General features: G+C 45.7%; 1 protein-coding gene across 2 annotated transcripts in view; it reads right to left on the reverse strand.

Annotated features, from left to right (window-relative positions):
• Nucleotides 1-19,118, reverse strand: part of LOC125440067 (cytoplasmic polyadenylation element-binding protein 2) — a 48,438-nt gene that overhangs the window by 10,692 nt on the left and 18,628 nt on the right. The window contains exons 3-5 of one of the 2 annotated variants that reach the window (XM_048509613.1): nt 10,742-10,765; nt 3,591-3,761; nt 1,688-1,777 (exon numbers count right to left, since the gene is read on the reverse strand). In XM_048509613.1, the coding sequence (XP_048365570.1) occupies nt 1,688-1,777; nt 3,591-3,761; nt 10,742-10,765 (285 nt within the window). The remainder of the gene's footprint in view (nt 1-1,687; nt 1,778-3,590; nt 3,762-10,741; nt 10,766-19,118) is intronic. The other variant, XM_048509614.1, reaches the window with a different exon arrangement.

The raw sequence follows: 19,118 nt of genomic DNA on the forward strand, positions 1-19,118 counted from the left end.
GAAGGAAGGAAGGAAGGAAGGAAGGAAGGAAGGAAGGAAGGAAGGAAGGAAGGAAGGAAGGAAGGAAGGAAGGAAGGAAGGAAGGAAGGAAGGAAGGAAGGAAGGAAGGAAGGAAGGAAGAGGCCTCAAAAGGCAGCAAAGAGCTCCTCCAATTCAGGATCCATGACGATTCACAAGCCCGCTTGTGAGGAAGCCTGTAAAGTCCATCCAAGCCTGTAAAGTCCATCCAACATTGCGACATGCTAAAAAAAAGGAATTTCACGTCTCCCACCATAGAAAAGGGAACCAATCGGAGCATAGGGGTGGATGACGCGCAGAGTTTAACCCACCCAATAAGCTCTGGTAAGGAGAGCCGAACTTGCCAGCTGCGGAAGAACGGCGAATCGAGCTCGGCACCCCATTTTTTGTGTAAACCAATAGAATGCACAGCAGGATAGATCATCCCGCCCTCTGAGCTCGGCTGAGGGATGTACGAGCTCTGCTCAGGAACAGCGAAATCGGCTGCTGTACGGAACGACAGCGAGTCGAACTCATGAAGAAAATTTCGGCTGGACTCGAGTTGAGCTCTACAGAATGTCCTGCGGGGAAATGCCCTTACAGTGAAATCCCACACAGAGTTGCGTCATTCCAGGCCCACTGACTTTAATAGACCTAGAAGGGTAGAACCTGCTTTCCTGTGGCACCTGATAACCATGCCACCAGCACCCCTGATCCTTACCCTCCTCTTCTCATTCAGAGGCAGGCAGGCAAAGGCCAGGCAGCCACCCGCCGCCACTGCTGCCAATGACTCATGTGGCAAGCTAGGGACAAAGGCAGAGGCGAGTGAGCAGCAGCTGCCTGTTGCTCCTTTTTGGCAATTGCCGGTACTCGCATGGCTTGCTGGCACTTGCTCATCTAGTTGCTCCAAGAAGCATAAGCATAAGCATTTACTGTCATTGTGCATGCACAACGAAAATTTACAGCAGCATTCCTCGATGCACACAATTTCAGACTCATACCCCATCCTCACTTTCTCCTTCCTCCACCCATCCCTACACAGCCCCAAACACATCAACACGAAGCCCCGGAGTTCAGCATCGCCACAGCTCTAGAGTAGAAGCTGTCTCTAAGCCTCTTTGTCCTAGTTTTGATAGACCTGTATCGTCTGCCGGATGGTAACAGTTCAAAAAGAGAGTGTGCTGGATGAGACGGGTCTCTCAGAATATTTTGGGCTTTCTTTAGGCTTCGGGAATTATAGAGTTCTTCCAAGGAGGGGAGAGGGCAGCCGATAAGGGGAGGAGTTTCTGCCACTGCCAATGAAAGAAGCAAACATCAAGGTTGGCATCCATTCAAAGGGACAGTTGGCTGTTGGCTCTCTTGGGAAACTGACCCTCCCCTGTTGAGTGAGAAGCAGTGGCCAAGCTGCTGCCGCCACCAAGAGAGAATGGGCACCCCTTGTCTTCTTCCTTCTCAGCTGAATAAGAACCGGGCCGGGGGGGGGGGGGCAGCTTAGAATCATCAGCACGATGGGGACCAACCATGATGCTGCCATTCAACAAAGAGCCAGGGGCAGCAGAACACGGTTCAGTGGCTGACAGGGAGCCCTGGGCCCGCAAGCCTCTTGATGCAACTCCTTGCAATTACAATTTTTTTTTATAGAACAAGATACTGAAAAGAAGTTCAGATCTTTTTTTAAAAAGGCACTTACCTTTAGGGGGGAAATAGGACTTGCTCTCTGCTTTGTGGGGCCAGTCAACCACCAGAGGTCCAAATCGTCTGAAGCTGGCAGTAATTTCATCTGAAACAGAATTGCATAATGACTGCAGTCAGTGTATTAGGGGGGTATTTCTTTTTTCACTGTTTTCCAGAGCTAGCTGTGGACTACCATTCACTGACTTTTAAAAATGTGTTCTTGAGGAACATGAAAAGGTGAAACTAATAAGTAATATCTAGCTTTTCAGAGTATTAAAACCAAAACCATGATGGACTCACAGAATTGATTTTCCTCATGCATACATCAAGTTGAACGGCCTGCAGTAGCCTCACAGGGTGTCCTTTGGCCCTGGCTGGTTCCGCATGGGCCAAAAACAGCGGTGTGAAAATGGTGTGAAAACGGTATAAACCCTTTTACACTGTTTTAAACCCTTCTACACCATTTTCACACCACTGTGTTTGGCCCATGTGGAACCAGCCCGTTTAATTTAAGTCATGCACAAATAATTTAGCAATTTATATCTTTTTCTGTCACTCATGTCTCAAAAACTGAATATTCATACACAAACATAAAGGATTAAGAAAGCTTGTATATGAATTTGAGAGAGCAGTGTTATGGAAGTTATTTAGGGGCTTAAAATGGTTTTTGGATCCAAAGTGAAATATTACATTTGCAAGTTGGATAGTCTGTACCTCAAGCAGGTTTTACTTACCATAATGTTTATGTTGCACAAATGGGGCCTTGAAAAAAAATCAACTATGGCAGTTAAATTAAAAGCACTGAGGTCAGTAAAGCTTTTTTTAAAAAAAATCTACCAAAACTTGCAGTTTCACCCCCTCAGTTTGGAAGGTGCTGTTAGCTAATTCCTCCCCCAATTCTCCAGGCCTTTTTGGAGCTGATATCTAAGGCATGGAGAATGCTCAAACCAAATGTAAACATTTAAAAAAGTATTGTCACAGCAGTTTGGGGCATGTGAACGACAGTGGGAATTTAAGATGTTTGTCATTATTTAGAGCATTGCCCCATGTGTAATTGGCAAAAGAAGAAACTCCTTGAATACTCGTTAATTCTGTTCAAAGGAGAATATGAATGGTTTAAAACTATTTTTTTAACCTCATGAAATTCAGTGTAGCATCCCTAATAGCTCAGACTAGCCTATTCTTGTTACCAGTGTTTGGAAGCAAAGCAGGGTCAGTTTAGGAGACCTCTGCTCACCTCTTGCCTTGAAAACGCCATGAAATGAAACCTCAGAGCCATTGTAAGTAAAGTGCACCTTAAGGGCACACTTCTCTTTCCTACATTAAGTCTGTTCGTGGTGCCCAGATTTGCTGTCCGGGCCTGAAAAACTAGCAAGGAATTCTCATGGAGGTTCACATGGTTGACTGTCAAGTCAATTTTCAGCAGTAAGCATCATTATTATGTTATTGTTCATTTAGTATTTATGTTATTTTAATGAATTTGTGACTTCCCCATTGCCAGTGGTTTACAACCTTGCTGGATGACTAATGAATTCAAATGAATTGAATACTGATTAGCTTAGCAATATGGATTAACCAATAAAATATTGAACACATTACATAGATTAATAGCAATTTCTGTTTTCAGAGGGTTTTCATTTTGGTTCTTCTTACCCACGTTCAACGAAATAACGAACGAAGGTTAGTAAGACACAGCAGCCTCTTGGCCCCCTGAGCGGCTCAGAAGGGGGCCGACTGCCTCCAACTGACCATCCATTCTCCAACAAAATGCTTCATTTGCATGTCGGGAAATGTACTGCGTTCTCATACGATACATACTGTAGCATCAAGTTAATGTTGTTGCCTTTTCTCTTTTCATACTGTTCTTTGGGAGTCAATTACAACGAATGATTGTCAAATTATGCTGAAAAACAACTCACCTTCATCGATGTCTGGCGGAAGACCACCGACAAACACTTTCCGAGAGAAACGTTCTATCCGTTCTCCATTTTGATGAGCAGAGTAGCATGTCGGTGAATTCAGCACACCAACTTGGTCAGTATGACCATCATCCAGTAAGCCATCGTCTATTGGAAAGAGTGAGGAACGACCTTAAAAAGAGAGAAAACAGAGGACAGTTTTGCAAATTGCTGTAATTCATAAGAATCAGGGACTTAGGTATAGATTTTTAGGGGGGGGTCGGGGGGGGGCCACCCCCCACCCACCCCTAGGGCATGGCCACGCCTCCCCAAGCCCCGTCCCTGGTCTAGCGCTTATAAAAGCAGCTCTCCGAGGCTGGGAATGGCAGACTCCTCTGCCCTGCCCTCCCCTGCTCCCCACCAGCTGGCAGTTCCTTCTGCCCTCTCCTCTGGGCAGAGACATAGAGGGAAAATGGAGCCCGGTGCAAAATCCGAGTTTTGTGCCCCTCCACCCCACCCCGGGCAGCCGCTGTGATGCTGGAATCCACCCCCAAACAGCATCACTTTCAATGGTGTTTAAACTAGAGAGCCCAAATTCTCCTTTTAAATCCACCTTAAAGGGAGAATCTGGGGTCCCCAGTTATGCTTTCTTTAAGAAAGTGATCTTGACCCACTGATGGATTATCCCCCACCCTAAAACAGCATCACTTTCAATGTGGCGTAGTGGTTAAGAGCAGGTGCATTCTAATCTGCAGGAACCGGGTTTGATTCCCTGCTCTGCTGCTTGAGCTGTGGAGGCTTATCTGGGGAATTAGCCTGTGAACTCCTACACAAGCCAGATGGAGTGACCTTGGGCTAGTCACAGCTTTTCAGAGCACTCTCAGCCCCACCCACCTCACTGGGTGTTTGTTGTGAGGGAGGAAGGCAAGGAGATTGTAAGCTCCTTTGAGTCTCCTACGGGAAACAAAGGGGGGATATAAATCCAAACTCTTCTTCTTCTTCTTCTAAACTGAGGACCTCAGATTCTCCCTAAATCCATGCCGAAGGGGGTGGATTTAAAAGGAGTAACTGGGGAAATTTGGGGGGTGCCTGCTGTCAGGGGTGCAATTGTTAAGCTAGAAGTACCAAACTTTCAGGGTATTTTTAGGAGACTCTCCTAATGATACCACCCAGATTTGGTGAAGTTTGGTTCAGGAGGTCCACAGTTATGGACCCTCAAAGGTGTAGCCCCCATCTCCTATTAGCTCCCATTGGAAACAATGGGGGATGGGGCACCGCCTTTGGGAGTCCATAGCTTTGGACCCCCTGTACCAAACTTCACAAAACCTGGGTGGTATCAATAAGAGACTCTCCTGATGATACCAGCCCAGAAAGTTTCAGGTGAAGATTTGGTTCAGGGTGTTCCAAAGTTATATGGACCCTCAAAGGTGTAGCCCCCCATCTTCTAGTTAGCTCCCATTGGGAAACAATGGAGGGATAGGGGGCACCCCCTTGCTGGGAGTCCATAACTTTGGACCCCTGAACCAAAACCTCCTGCATCCAAACTCACGGTAGTATCATCAGGGAGAGTCCCCAAACTCTAGTCCTCCTGAAGAAGTTTGGTGCTGCTAGCCCAAACAATGCACCCCCTGCAGGCCAAAAACAAAAAAACCACTAAAATGTTTTTAAAACCCACAAATGGAGGGGCGGAGCTTCGGACATGAATGGGGGGGGGGGGTTTGAACCCGAGAACACCCCCCTTACCTACGTCCTTGATAAGAATGAATCCTGAATTCACTAGGTCGCCTAAGGCAAGCCATCATTTTATTCTCAGTTAACACAGCAGCAATATGAGGATAATAATTTGGACCTACCATGAAGGAATGTTGTCAGAATTACTAAGATTATGTATGTGAAAAACTCTGAGCATTCTAAAGTTCCAGAGGCCCTTCCACAGCTACACAGGCCACCTTTCCATGTAGGGGTAGCTAAAAACACACTCTGCTGCCTTAAAGACAACCCCCCAAAATTTAGAGCATAGGAATTATATCAGAGAACCTCAACAAAGCTATGATGGATCAATACGGGCATTGCTTCCCTAGGGGAGAATAAATTGCTAGCTTCCAAGGCCAAAGGCCCAGTTTCAATCACTGTAGGCAAGAAAGAATTCTACAAAATGAAAACATGTACATAGTACAGTAAATGTCAAAAATTCCCTCCATTTCTGTAGCACTTTCATCATTCAACGGGAACATCCCTTCTTGGATTCAGAGAGAGAACATGAACATATGTGTGAATGCTTGCATGTAAGAAAAATGCTTGTGATACAAAGGGCCGCATACCCTGATGTCACATACATGGAACAAAATAAGAACACATTGTTAAAAATGAAACACACCTTACTGGAGCATCCAGTTTCCAAAGTGGCCAAATGCATTTAAGAAGTCCACAAGCAGGACTCTGTATATGCTGAGATCACACACAATAGTGTATGCGCACAGTATGTGCTGCAAGACCTGCACTGCAATTCTAAGAACATTTACTCAGAAGTAAATCTCACTGAGCACAACAAGGCTTACATGTTAGTAAGTGTGTTTATGATTCCAGTCGTAGTTTGTCAGAAGCCTCCCAGGGTGAATGGATGAGATGGTTGAATTTTGAACACCCTGTACTTGTGGTAACCAGGTGTGAATCCAAACACAACGCAGGGAGAACTGTGTGTTACGTATGATCTGTCAGGTACCCAAATGCTTCCGTGAAAAAACACGCAAAGAATCAGAATCCCAAAATATGCACAGACTGATTTGTTCCAGGTAACACAAATCTAATACAATAGAGAACAAATCAATGCCCTGCAACTTTTCAGCTTGAGAATGTGATTAAGTTCATGACCACAAGGACATCAAGTGCTTTTGTGCATTTAATTTTTAACTGTGACTTGCAAGCAGTGAGAGGAAAGGCTATCCGTTGTCGACACTGGTATTATACAGCAAAAAAGAACAAAAAGGGTGCGTGTGAAGAAAATCTGCAACCTATGATCACGTAACCGAAGAAGTTGAAAAAATAAAGAAAAACTTTGTATGTAGAAACTTTGCATGGATTTTAATGCACATTTTAAATGTATTGTCGAAGGCTTTCACAGCCGGATTCAACTGGTTCTGGTGGGTTTTCCGGGCTGTGTAGCCGTGGTCTGGCAGACCTTGACATAGTGTGTAACAGACTTCCCTCTGTGATACACCTCTGAAGATGCCAGCCACAGATTCAGGTGAAAAGTTAGGAACAAGATCCACCAGACCACGGCCATGCAGCCCGGAAAACCCACGAAAAACAGTTTTAAATGTTTACAATCTTGATTAAAGACTGTTTCATTTAACATAAATTCAGCTTCATATTCCCACACAAGGTTTTTCTTAGGGCCCCTTCCGCACACGCAAAATAATGCGTTTTCAAACCACTTTCACAACTGTTTGCAAGTGGATTTTGCTATTCCGCACAGCTTTAAAGAGCACTGAAAGCAGTTTGAAAGTGCATTATTCTGCATGTGCGGAATGAGCCTTACTTTTTCAACCTCTGGCAGTTGCCTAACACTGGTAACAAGGATGCATTTCCTCTGGGCCAATACAAAGCATCAAGGAGAAAAAAAAACCCTTTGGCCAATTACCCACGGCTGGCTGTGCCCCACCCTTGCCCTGCTCTGGCACAAAGGTCGCGCCACAAGTGCTCTTGCTTTCTGGGGTGAAAACAAGAAGAACAGGTGGGGCAGCAAGAGGAAACACATCGGATCCAGAAATCTTGCCCTGACCCGCTTCCTTTCTCAGTGCTCTGCAGGGAGGGAGCATTTCCATCTAGCCAGCCAGCTGACCATTACTATCACTGGCCACTCCTTTATCCCTCCTGCCCTCAAATTTTTCAATGCCAAAGTCGCCTCGAGATTGCTTTACGGAGTCCCAATTTGGATTCAAGCTATTAACCACTCCTTGAATTCTCTTCAATCCAAATTTTTTCACAAGATAACTGGACTCCCAAATTGTGTGCCCTATGCAGCCCTTTGTCTGGAGTTAAGGAGGTCAAAACTCTCGCCATGGGAATCTCAGCCGCTTTGGCTGGAGGACTTTTAGATTCTTGGCTGCTTGAATTCATTTTTTTCTCTTTCGGACTGTAATTCCCTGTGGTCCACCGTCTGCTCTCTGACACCCATTCCAACCCCTGGTTTTCCATAATTGAAGAAAAAATTGCCTCCTATCGGACTGTCAGGGTGGATTCACTTTGCCCTTTGTCCTATTCCAGAAGCTTATAGGAAATTAAAAGGTCAACTATTTGGATAGAGGAAGTTCTCTACCCTAATCAGCGCCAGCCAGAGGAAAAAAACGTGCTCCCCCCTGTATTTTTTTTCTCCTCCCCATTTGAAGGCAGGGGCCACTTGTGCAAACTACCTGTATTGCTTAATAAAGCCTGTTCAAAGGAGGAGCCATAATGCCTACGCCAGGTTTTGAAAATGTTATGCCTTCTGCCTTGTTACATGGCAGATTTAATAAGCAGAGAAAAGGCTAAAAAGATTATGCTCCATGTAGCTGCATGGCTCAGTTGAATCTCTGGCCCACCAATTACGTCACTGTCTCAGATTCAAGGAAATCAGATCCAAGGATGTGAATCTCACTCCTTTACATTTACCCGATCTCCCTGATTTATTTAGATGACACTACTTGTTGGAAAACCCTGATCCTTCTCTGTATGATAGTGGCAGACTTTCTCCTGGAAATTACTAAATGCCAGTAGATTTACTTTGTCCTAACATGTATATCCTGTATTGTATATGCTTTTTAATCTGTTTTTATTATTGTTGTACTGCTGTCTATGCCAATAAAGGCTTGCTTCCTGCCATTACTATCACTGGCCTCCCATGGGTGCATGGGGAGTTATGGTTGTTATGCCAGTTATTTATTTATTTATTTATTTATTTATTTATTTATTTATTTATTTATTTATTTATTATTCTACTTTTATACCGCCCTCCCCCGAAGGGCTCAGCTTATGACTGGCTTTTACTGTTTCAATTATTGTTCTGTTGATTATTTTAATTCGTATTGGTTTCTATATTGTTGCTGCTGCCCTGAGCCCTGTTGGGAGGGGTAAGATATAAATAAAAGTAGAAATAAATAAAATAAATGTTGGGAAAAGATTTGTTTGCCCCAGTGTGCTCCAGCCGCCAGCGTGGCAGTTGCCTCGTGAGTAATCGGCATTTTTGTCACCTTTTGCTGCCTCCTTTTCCATTTAATTGGACAAACCAATTAAACAGTGGCGTAGGAGGGTAAGAGCTCGTGTGTCTAATCTGGAGGAACCGGGTTTGATTCTCCGCTCTGCCACCTGAGCTGTGGAGGCTTATCTGGGGAATTCAGATTAGCCTGTACACTCCCACACACGCCAGCTGGGTGACCTTGGGCTAGTCACAGGTTCTCGGAGCTCTCTCAGCCCCACCTACCTCACAAGGTGTTTGTTGTGAGGGGGGAAGGGCAAGGAGATTGTAAGCCCCTTTGAGTCTCCTGCAGGAGAGAAAAGGGGGATATAAATCCAAACTCCTCTTCTTCTTCTTAAGTCAAATATGATTTATAGTGTGATGAGCAGGAAGTCCATGGATTGATAAGGTCCCAGGACATACACTGTGAATGTTAGCAGTGTTTCTAAGAAGGTTCAGATAGTTTCGCTTGATATGTACCATGGCTGCCATTCTTGTGACACTGGTTCTGTTCTACAGATTTTGATTCTTTCTGTGTCAGCGGTGACATTTTCTTTTGATGTAGCCCAGGGACTAATTTGTGAGAACGTATCTATTATTTCTTCAACGTATTTCCAGGACACGTCCACTCATTACTTTTAAGAACATAAGAACTAGCCTACTGGATCAGACCAGAGTCCATCTAGTCCAGCTCTCTGCTGCTCACAGTGGCCCACCAGGTGCCTTTGGGAGCTCACGTGCAGGATGTGAAAGCAATGACCTTCTGCTGCTGCTGCTGCTCCTGAGCACCTGGTCTGCTAAGGCATTTGCAATCTCAAATCAATGATCAAGATTGGTAGCCATAGATCGACTTCTCCTCCATAAATCTGTCCAAGCCCTTTTTAAAGCTATCCTCCTGTGGCAGCATATTCCAAACACCAATCACACGTTGCGTGAAGAAGTGTTTCCTTTGATTAGTCCTAATTCTTCCTCCCAGCATTTTCAATGAATGCCCCCTGGTTCTAGTATTGTGAGAAAGAGAGAAAAATGTCTCTCTGTCAACATTTTCTACCCCATGCATAATTTTATAGACTTCAATCATATCCCCTACTTTTAGTACTTTCCCTCTCTTTCTCATATAATATTCTTAGCTTATCAAGCCCTTTTTCAAGACAAATCACAGTAATTTCTTTAAAGGCAGATGAAAAACAGGGGCAACCCTCTCATTAAGAGAATTACAGCCATCTACCCTCACTGAGAGAGCTGTGGAAAGTGAGCCTGTTACTCGGTTCAAATGCATAATTCAACAGGAAGACCACAGAGTTGGAAACCTGCTCAAATATACCTCAAATCCATAAATAATGGATCTTCTTACATAGTGCAAGCTGCTGCTGCTGCTGCTGCTCTTCCTTCACTTACCAGCCACTAGACATGGAAAGTTGCACACTTTTGCAATGTTCAGACAAACCAATTAAACCTGAGGATTCACTTTTTTCTAAACCATGAAGTTTGAAACTTGAAATACAATCTTGTCATATTAGTTGAAGATATGGAGTTAAGTTTCTACAATTTGTTTCACTGTGCAAAATAAGTTCATAATGAATCTGACCCATAATTCTGGGAAGAAAGCAGAAGGGTATGCTACAGGGGAACACTATACTTAATATGCATATTTGGCAAGTGTTTACTGTAAGCACCAATGAAATTATAAGTGGTATAGCAAAAAGTTTAAGAAATGTCAGAACTAACAGACATTTATTATACAAAAATCAGGTTCTAAGATGGGGGGGGGACTGTGCTTAAATGAGGTCATGCACAAGGGAATGGACTAGCCTTAATAAAAATCATTTGGTATTTTACCACCAACTTCTGTGAGAAGTAGTTAGCTTACTGAGCACTGACAATTTGGAATAATTAGTAGCAATTACCAATACCCCCCTGGTCAGCATTCAGAGTATTATAGCAAATACAAGAGAATTACCTCGTCTTCGCCCATAACTCCTTGCTGCATGTAAATAAAGGACACATTGTAAAATGTCAAAGATCTACTATGCATACACCGTTATGAACAGACAGTTTTGAAATAAGCAACCCGTGTGCATTCAGGACGAACTAAGTTCACATTATTATTTTTTTTAAAATGTTTTATTGTTATTGTTTTATTGTTGTTAATGTTTTTATTGTTATTAATTACAGTAAGAAAAAAATTGAAATACTAAGAGAGAGAAAAATAATCCTGAAATATTAGTTCTGCAGACATTCTTTCGAAATAATTTCCCTCTTCTTCAAAAAGAAATTAAAATAGAAAAAGGAGCTAAAGAAAGATAGAAAGAAAGAAAGAAAGAAAGAAGAGAAAGGTGAAGAAGAAAGAAGAAACTAAGTTCACATTATTGAATTGCTAATGATGAACCATTTTGTTTTCATTTTACAAAAAATCTGTTGAAAACTACTGACTATTTAAACACAAAAAATATTTTGGACCATTATTTTAAATGTGGTATTTTTCAATAAACTGTTAAATCTGTTCACATTAGTGGCAATAAATGCAATTCATTTCATGCAAATGTATAAATGTTTGGTCTCCTCCACTTGTGGCTTTTAGATCTCATGAAAGAGCTTACACAAGGTCAACCAGAACTTATACAAGGGCCTAGCACTGTTAACAGAAAGCTCTTAATTCTTAACAGTGTCAATGACTTAAATGAATGCGAGGAGTGTCCTGGCTCTTGGGACATTTTGTTCTGTCCCCTACGCTGGCAACAAATACACTCCAAGCCAAGATCTTCATCTGCCATGAAGACAGCTGGCAGAAAATTAACTCAAAAACTTTTGTCAGGAACAAAAGCTTCCTTATGAGCACAGACTGGTCTTGCAGATGACTGAAGGAAATACTCCTGCCTGGCATTCCAGTGGGACAGGGTGGTTCTGGCCCACTTGGTTTCTCTCAGCTGGCCAAACTTTTTGCAGTTTACTAGCTGGCAGGGTTGTGCATTCAACTGCCAATCCACTCCCGGTCCCTCTTTGCTGGGCCAGAAAACCACTCACAAGGAGCTGTAAATTCCTCAAGTGTAGAGCGCAGAGTCATGACAACAGCGAGACTCGGTTTGCAGCTCAGGATTCTTTATTTTCTGCGGCGTTCGCCTCAACAGTTTGCCATTCACGGCTCACGAGCGCAAGGTCTTACTATATGGGACAGCCCTATCCAAGAGAACTGGACACGGCCAGAGGCGGAGCTACCAGGGTGTGTGTGTGTGTGTCGTGTCGCAGTGCGTAGCTGGTGCGCCACAAGGAAATGGCCCCACACCGCAGTGCATCCCCCCCCACACACTTACCTTCATCAAACAGTGCAGGCTGGAGAAGCGGCCAGAGGCGTAGCTGGGCCAGAGTGCGCCCGGTTCGCACTCTGTGTTTTCCAACCTCCACCCCTTACCCTAGTGCAGGCTGGAGAAGCGGCCTGTTCCCTTCAGGTTAAAAACGGCCCGGTGGGAACTACACTTCCCAGGAGCCCTTGCAAGCCCCAGGGTCTCATGGGAAGTATAGTTCCCACAAGTTTGTTTTCAGCCTGAAGGGAACAGGCCTCCAGCCTGCACTAAGGTAAGGGATGGGGGGGCAAAGCACTGCGGGGGCGGAAAACACAGAGTGTGCACTGGGCGCACTCTGGCCCAGCTATGCCTCTGGCCACGGCACTGCCGCTGTGATGAGCCCCCTCCCCCCAAAGAGGCTTCCCAATGGTGTGAGGAAGCTTAAAATGCTGAAAAGTCTTCTTGCTACCAGGAAGCCCCTATTGGGCTGAATATACTTATGCCACCTTTTTGGTGGTGTGTCAGTCATTCCAGCTGCCAGCTCAACAAGGCAAATGGCTAGGAGGAAGCCGACTAAAGTCGGCTCCTCCCCCAGCCACAGCCCTGCTGTGGCAGTGGTGCAGAGATGTTGGTGCAGCATCTCATGTTGCGGCCCATTGCCGGGAGGGGTGGCTTGGCGGTAGCTGCATGCCGGCGGATATGCCCCTCTTCTGGGGCAAGTGCTCCAGGGAAAGCAAATCCACTGGTGCAACTGTGCCCCACTTTCACCAAAAGATTCGCCTCCCACCCCTTGAGATGGGGCCATCCAGTCACTTCCTGTGGTCCCCATTCAAACATCAGATCCAACCAGGATTTGTACTAAAATAATAATTGAATGTGAAGGAGCAGCAGTGGCGTAGGAGGTTAAGAGCTCGTGTATCTAATCTGGAGGAGCCGGGTTTGATTCCCAGCTCTGCCGCCTGAGCTGTGGAGGCTTATCTGGGGAATTCAGATTAGCCTGTACACTCCCACAGACGCCAGCTGGGTGACATTGGGCTAGTCCAGAGGTAGGGAACCTGCGGCTCTCCAGATGTTCAGGAACTGCAAGTCCCATCAGCCTCTGTGTGGCCCAATTGGCCATGCTGGGCAGGGGCTGATGGGAGTGCTGGGCGCCGCGATTCTGGGCAGTCCAGAGGTAGGGAACCCAAGTGCTCTCCAGATGTTCAGGAACTGCACTCCCTATCAAGCCTGTCAGCATGGGCTAATTGGCCATGCTGGTGAGGGAGCTGATGGGAATTGGTGGGTTCCCAAACCTTATCTGAGAGCCTGCAGGTTCCCCTACCCCTGGGCTAGCTTCAGCACCTCTCAGTGCTCCCTCTCAGCCCCACCTACGTCACAGGGTGGTTGTTGTGAGGGGGGGAAGGGCAAGGAGATTGTAAGCCCCTTTGAGTCTCCTGCAGGAGAGAAAGTGGGGATATAAATCCAAACTCTTCTTCTTCTTCTGAAGCCATAACACATAAAGTGGGTAGGAAAACCATCGTTTTCAGACACCTGTCTATTTCACTTACTATACACAAAGCATTCAGATTCATTCCCAGAATGGTTCGGCTCATTCTGGAGAAAGGGGAGTGACTCTCGGTATGGCTTGTCAACTGCTATCCCGAGCAACGCTACTGAAAAGATGTTGAGAAACTGGAGGCGAAGAGGGCCACCGGCTCAGAAAAAGCTAGCAGTGGGAAGGGAAGAGTGCAAGGGGGTAGCCAGGTCACGTCCTGCAGAAGCGGCCCTTGCCAAACCGAGCACGCCAGCTGGCTCTCCGACTTGCAAAGTTACTTCAGAACCATAGCTTCCATTTGCTGGCTGAGGACAAAAAACTGTGTTCCTATTCCCACATCACACAAGGGATCCAGGTCTGTGCACAAGCGGTAGTTAAGCTTCCTTGTGATTTAGAATGATGACCAAACTGAACCCACGTCTGTACAATAAGTAAAGCTGGAATGTGCAACTTTCGCTTGTCGTCAGACCCAAGTATTGCAACTATCACCATAATTCACTGATGTGTGAACATATATTTAATGTTCTATTGTTCCCTACGATGAAGACAGATATGCAATAGTAGCGACCTGCTTCGTTTCTGCAGGGAGGGCCACAGAGAACAAGGTTAGAAGGGATGATGTGGACAGGCAGGCTAGGCAAAGTAGTCCTTCAAGTAACCCAGGTCCCCGGTCATTTAGGGCCTTAAAAGGTAAGCAGCAGCACTCTGAATTATACCTTGAAGCACAGGGGTGGTTATATATCCAGCCCCTAGAGCAGCCATTCTCAACCAGGGTACTGTAGTACCCTGGGGTGCCGTGAGCATGTCCCAGGGGTAACGCGGCAACACTACCACCACCACCCCCCCCCCTCATTTTTGTGTGGTGTGGTCTCCCACCGGCGCCAGCAAAGGACATGGAGCTGGCCCATGGGGCAGGGCCTGCCACAGAGGTCAGCAGCCACCCCCAGTGCTTCCCTTCATCCTGGGAGGGGAAGGTGGGGTGTGTGGCAAGCAGGGGCAATGGGAGGGGAAGGTGGAGGGTGGCAGCAGGGGTACCGTGAGATATGAAGAGTGAAGTCAAGGGTACCCTGACCTCGAAAAGGTTGGGAAACACTGCCCTAGAGGTTAAGGTATCAGAATAGGATCTGGGAAATCCAGTGTCGAAGGCTTTCATGGCCTGATTCAACTGGTTCTGGTGGGTTTTCCTGGCTGTGTGGCCGTGGTCTGGTGGATCTTGTTCCTAACATTTCGTCTGCATCTGTGGCTGGCATCTTCAGAGGTGTATCACACAGTGTGTAACAGACTTCTCTCTGTGATACACCTCTGAGGATGCCAGCCACAGATGTAGGTGAAATGTTAGGAACAAGATCCAATTGTTCCCGACCACGTACACATGAAGCTCAGGAAAAAAAAAACCCCACCAGAACCAGCTGGGAAATCCAGGTTCAAATCCCCACTTGCTGGGTGACCTTGGGCCATTTACTGATAAGAATTTGGATGGGAGACCTCCAAGATATACCATGGTTGTGTCTTGGAGCCAGGCAATGGCAAACCACCTTTGAACATATCTTGCCTTGAAAGCCCTACAGGGGTCACCAGAGGTCATATTTGAAGGCTAAAATAAATAAATAAATAAAAAGAATCCACACCCCCCCCCCCCCATCCTGTCAAAAGCTTTTAGAACCAGTGGAAGTTTCAAGTTTTGAAAAGTAATCCCAAATTAAGCACTTAATAGTAATTTAGCCTTGACGGAATCAGAAAATGGCATATTTTTGCATGGGTTTAAGAGGGGGGGTGGAACCTAGTTAATGTATTTTTTGCTTAGTATAAATTTTCTAGTGCAGATGATTTACAATCTCATTCAGAGTGCACAGGAGGGCTGGGATGGTGCCGCCGTGCCCCCTCCAAAGTAAAAAGTGAAAAAAGATAGAAAAGAAAGCCAGGTGGAAAATCCCCCAAAGGTGGAAAATCCCCAACAGAGATACACCACAAAAATCATGGCATCTCTCTGCTGGTGCCTGTGCTGGCACAGGGGGCCCGGCTGGGCAGTGGAGGCCAACTAAGGTCGGCCCTGGCCACACCAGCGCAGCATTTTGTGCTGGCAGGTCTGTGCGCTGCTGGCTGCTTCTGGGTTGGGGGCGACAAAACCACACGGTGCCCATCTGCTAAGGCAAGTGACCCCGCCTCCCCACCGGCGCATTTGTCCCTCGTGCGGGTGGGATGGGCACCCACGCTGTTGCCAGGGGGCACCAATTTCAGAGACGGATTCCCCCTTACCTTTGGCAGCCCATTGCCTCGCTTTATTTCAATTCTCTCCAATAATTAATGGAACTCCCCACTGCCACAGAATCTACTAGAATGGTCTGAAGGCAACTAAGATAGCGCTATTTGGCTTTTAGGTGGGAAATCTCTTGGGATGCTGCATATACCGCTTTAGGATGCTGATGTAGATCACTTCTGGCCCTCTGCAAGTGCCATCTTCCGAAATATGTGCTTCTTCGCTCTCGGGACCACCCTTCTCCTCCCAAAAGCAAACCATGGTTTTGTATTATATGTCCAAATTTACAAACTATGGGTACTGCATATAAGGATCCATATTTTTAAATTGCAAGGTATGACTAAAAGGCCTCCAGGTTTTATATTCCTGCTTATGGAAGGAAAAAGGGAGTGCATCCCCAATTAGCTAATAAGCAAACCATGGTTTTCAGGGAGCCAGAGTAATCTTTCTACAGGATCTTTAAAATCTAGCAAATGAGTAATGTAATGTATTGTATTGATTGTGAGGTACTGTATTGTTTTAGGAGTCTGCAGCTGTTGCACTGGAATTGGTAATCAGTAGGTGTGTTATATTGAGCACAGCTGCAGAGTGATTTTAGGCTATGTGTGAGTAGCAGCTTTGAAATAAAGCACCATGTTTTGTTCCTCCGACTCCTGACTTCTTTAGAGACATAACAACACATATTGGCGGCATTTGAGGATAAACTTCTAAGGACGAAATCTAGCAAGTTTTGTAGAAGCATAAAGGACTGTGGGAGTGTAAATTATGGCTTTTCAAAGGGCAGCTGGAACAGTTTAATTTGGAGTTTCCTTTGGAAAGTGGCAGAGTTAAGGAGGCCAGATTGGAATTTTATCTTCTGGCAAAATGGCATAAACAGACCCAGAAAAGGAAAAGAGCGTGCTTTTGAGCCCTCTGGCCAGGTGAAGGGTGTTTGACCTGCATACGCCTCAGCATTGATAGCTTAAAGAGACTTATCAGCAAATAATCATGTAGAGAATGCGAGCTGGATGCACTAAGGAACCATTTCAGCCCCCAACCGTCAGGAAATAGCTAGGACGGAGTGTTTTTTATAAACGTGATCAGGAGGGGACTGAAAGCATTGCAGACATGTTGCAGTCTTATCAAGGTTGGCACAAACAATGTAATTTCTCCAATTTGGAAGAAATGTTAAATGGGTGCGTCTGGTCTGTGTACTGAGAGAGGCACCATTGCAAAAGTTGCTGCTGGCAAAGACAGACTTGAGCTCTTTCAAGGCCTGCATACCAAGAAGCCTTGAATTTTGCCCAGACTTGCCACTGCAGCCTCTACTCAAGGAGGTCACGCTGACAGGCCAGGAGCCCACAGAGATTGCAAACAGCTGGCAGTGGGACTGACCAGACCGGGTAATGGTGTAGGCATTCAGAGACTGCAGCATGGTGCAATGAAGATGGGAAGACCACCACAGAAGAGGGGGGGAGGCTGCTAACAGAGAAATGTATGAGCTGGGTGGTGGGCCCCATGAGAGGAGAAAGGTATGGTAACCCTAAAGAGGCACAATGTTTCTGTTGTAAACGCTGGGGGGGGCATATTGGGAGGGGAGTCAATTATTTTTTTTTTAGCAGAAGAAAAAAAAAGGCATCAGGGACCAAGAAGACATGTTCCCGGCTCATCTGCTAATAACTCCCGTGGATGCACCTTGCTGTCCCCATGTAGTTGGTTTGACTTCACAACCCCTGCTGAGCAGTGTGATGAATGGTGTTTACGCGAGTTGATGTGATTAACCACGTGCAACCCGAGATCCAGCGTAAGTTGTCGGTGACTGTGAAGATCCAGGATGTCCCGCTTCGTGTGATGGAAGTGGATTCTGGGTCAGCATTCTCCATCGGGCTTCATGGGACACTTATAAAAGCATTTTGCCCACAGGATGATTTGGACAGCATTCAATCTTGTGACTTACCACTTCTACGGATTATCAAAGGACATAGAGCACCATGGTTGGTTGCATACCGTCCATGTGAAATATCATATGTTTGATGGATGTTTAGGAAATTGTTAATAGTGGAAGGAAGAAGCGGGCGAGCGGTTTCGCCAGTTGGACTGGTTTTGGGAGGTTGGGAATTGTAATTACTGGAATTTCATGAGGTTAGCAAGTTGACATGGGAGGTGCTAGTGGGAGAATCTCTAAGAGTGTGTTTGCTGAGGGACTGGGGGCAGTATAAGGGGTCCACCTATATCACGTAATTTGATCCCTTTAGTACCCCCCAATACGCCTAAAATCAATGGCGATTCCATTTGCTTTGTTTGCAAAGTGGATGCAAGAACTAGATCGGTTATTGGAACAGGGAATATTGGAGCCAGTGGTAAATGCAAAATGGGAAACTCCAATTGTAACCCCTGAAGGCTAATGGGGATGTGCGATTTGTGCTGATTATAAGTGCACACTACTCAAGGCATTGCACAAACATCCGTACTCCAGTGCCAGCTGTTAGCAACATTGGCAGGGGGAAAGGTTTTGCAAAATTAGATCTAAGCTTAAGCGGAGCATACACCAACAGCTGGAAGTGGATGAAGTGCCACTGCAGAAGCCTAGACCTATAGTGACTCAGGGGCATTCAGGAGTAAAGCTGCTGTAATTTGGAGTGAGCGTGAGCTCTCTAGGATATTCCAGAGCTCGATGGAAGAAATATTAAGAACCTTGCCAGGGAGTCATACCATATTTTGATGATGTCTTGACAGTGGGTGCAACTGAGGAGGAACTGATGACACGCAGTAATGGAAAGTACTGCAGTGCTTCTCAGATGTAGGGTTATGCTGCTAAAGCCAAAATGCGTGTTTGGAGTAAGCGCAAGTAGAGTTTTTTTGGGATACATGGTAGACGCAAGAGAGGCAATCCACCCGACATCCAAAAGCAAAGGTGAGGAGCCATCCAGATTCCAGCACCACGAACCAAAGCAAAGAGTTACAGGCATTTTTTACAGGATTGGCAAATTCAGGGTTTACCATTCATTCATGTGAAAGCATAAGGCAATACAATATGGTAGTTTCACTGCACCGCTTATTAGATAAACGGGCAGTGTGGCAGTGGACAAGAATCAGCATGAGAAGGCATTCCGAGGATGTCAAGCACGATTGTTGCCATCGGAAAGTGTATTGGTTCATTTCGATGAGAGGAAGCCATTAATTTTTTGACGTAGCGCATGCCTCCCTCGTATGGAAAGTTGGAGCAGTGTTGAGCTTCATCAATTGGAGGATATCTGCGGAAGCAATCCACCGCGTATTATTCTAG

Source organism: Sphaerodactylus townsendi, linkage group LG10 (assembly GCF_021028975.2).
Source record: "Sphaerodactylus townsendi isolate TG3544 linkage group LG10, MPM_Stown_v2.3, whole genome shotgun sequence".
NCBI lineage: Eukaryota > Metazoa > Chordata > Lepidosauria > Squamata > Sphaerodactylidae > Sphaerodactylus > Sphaerodactylus townsendi.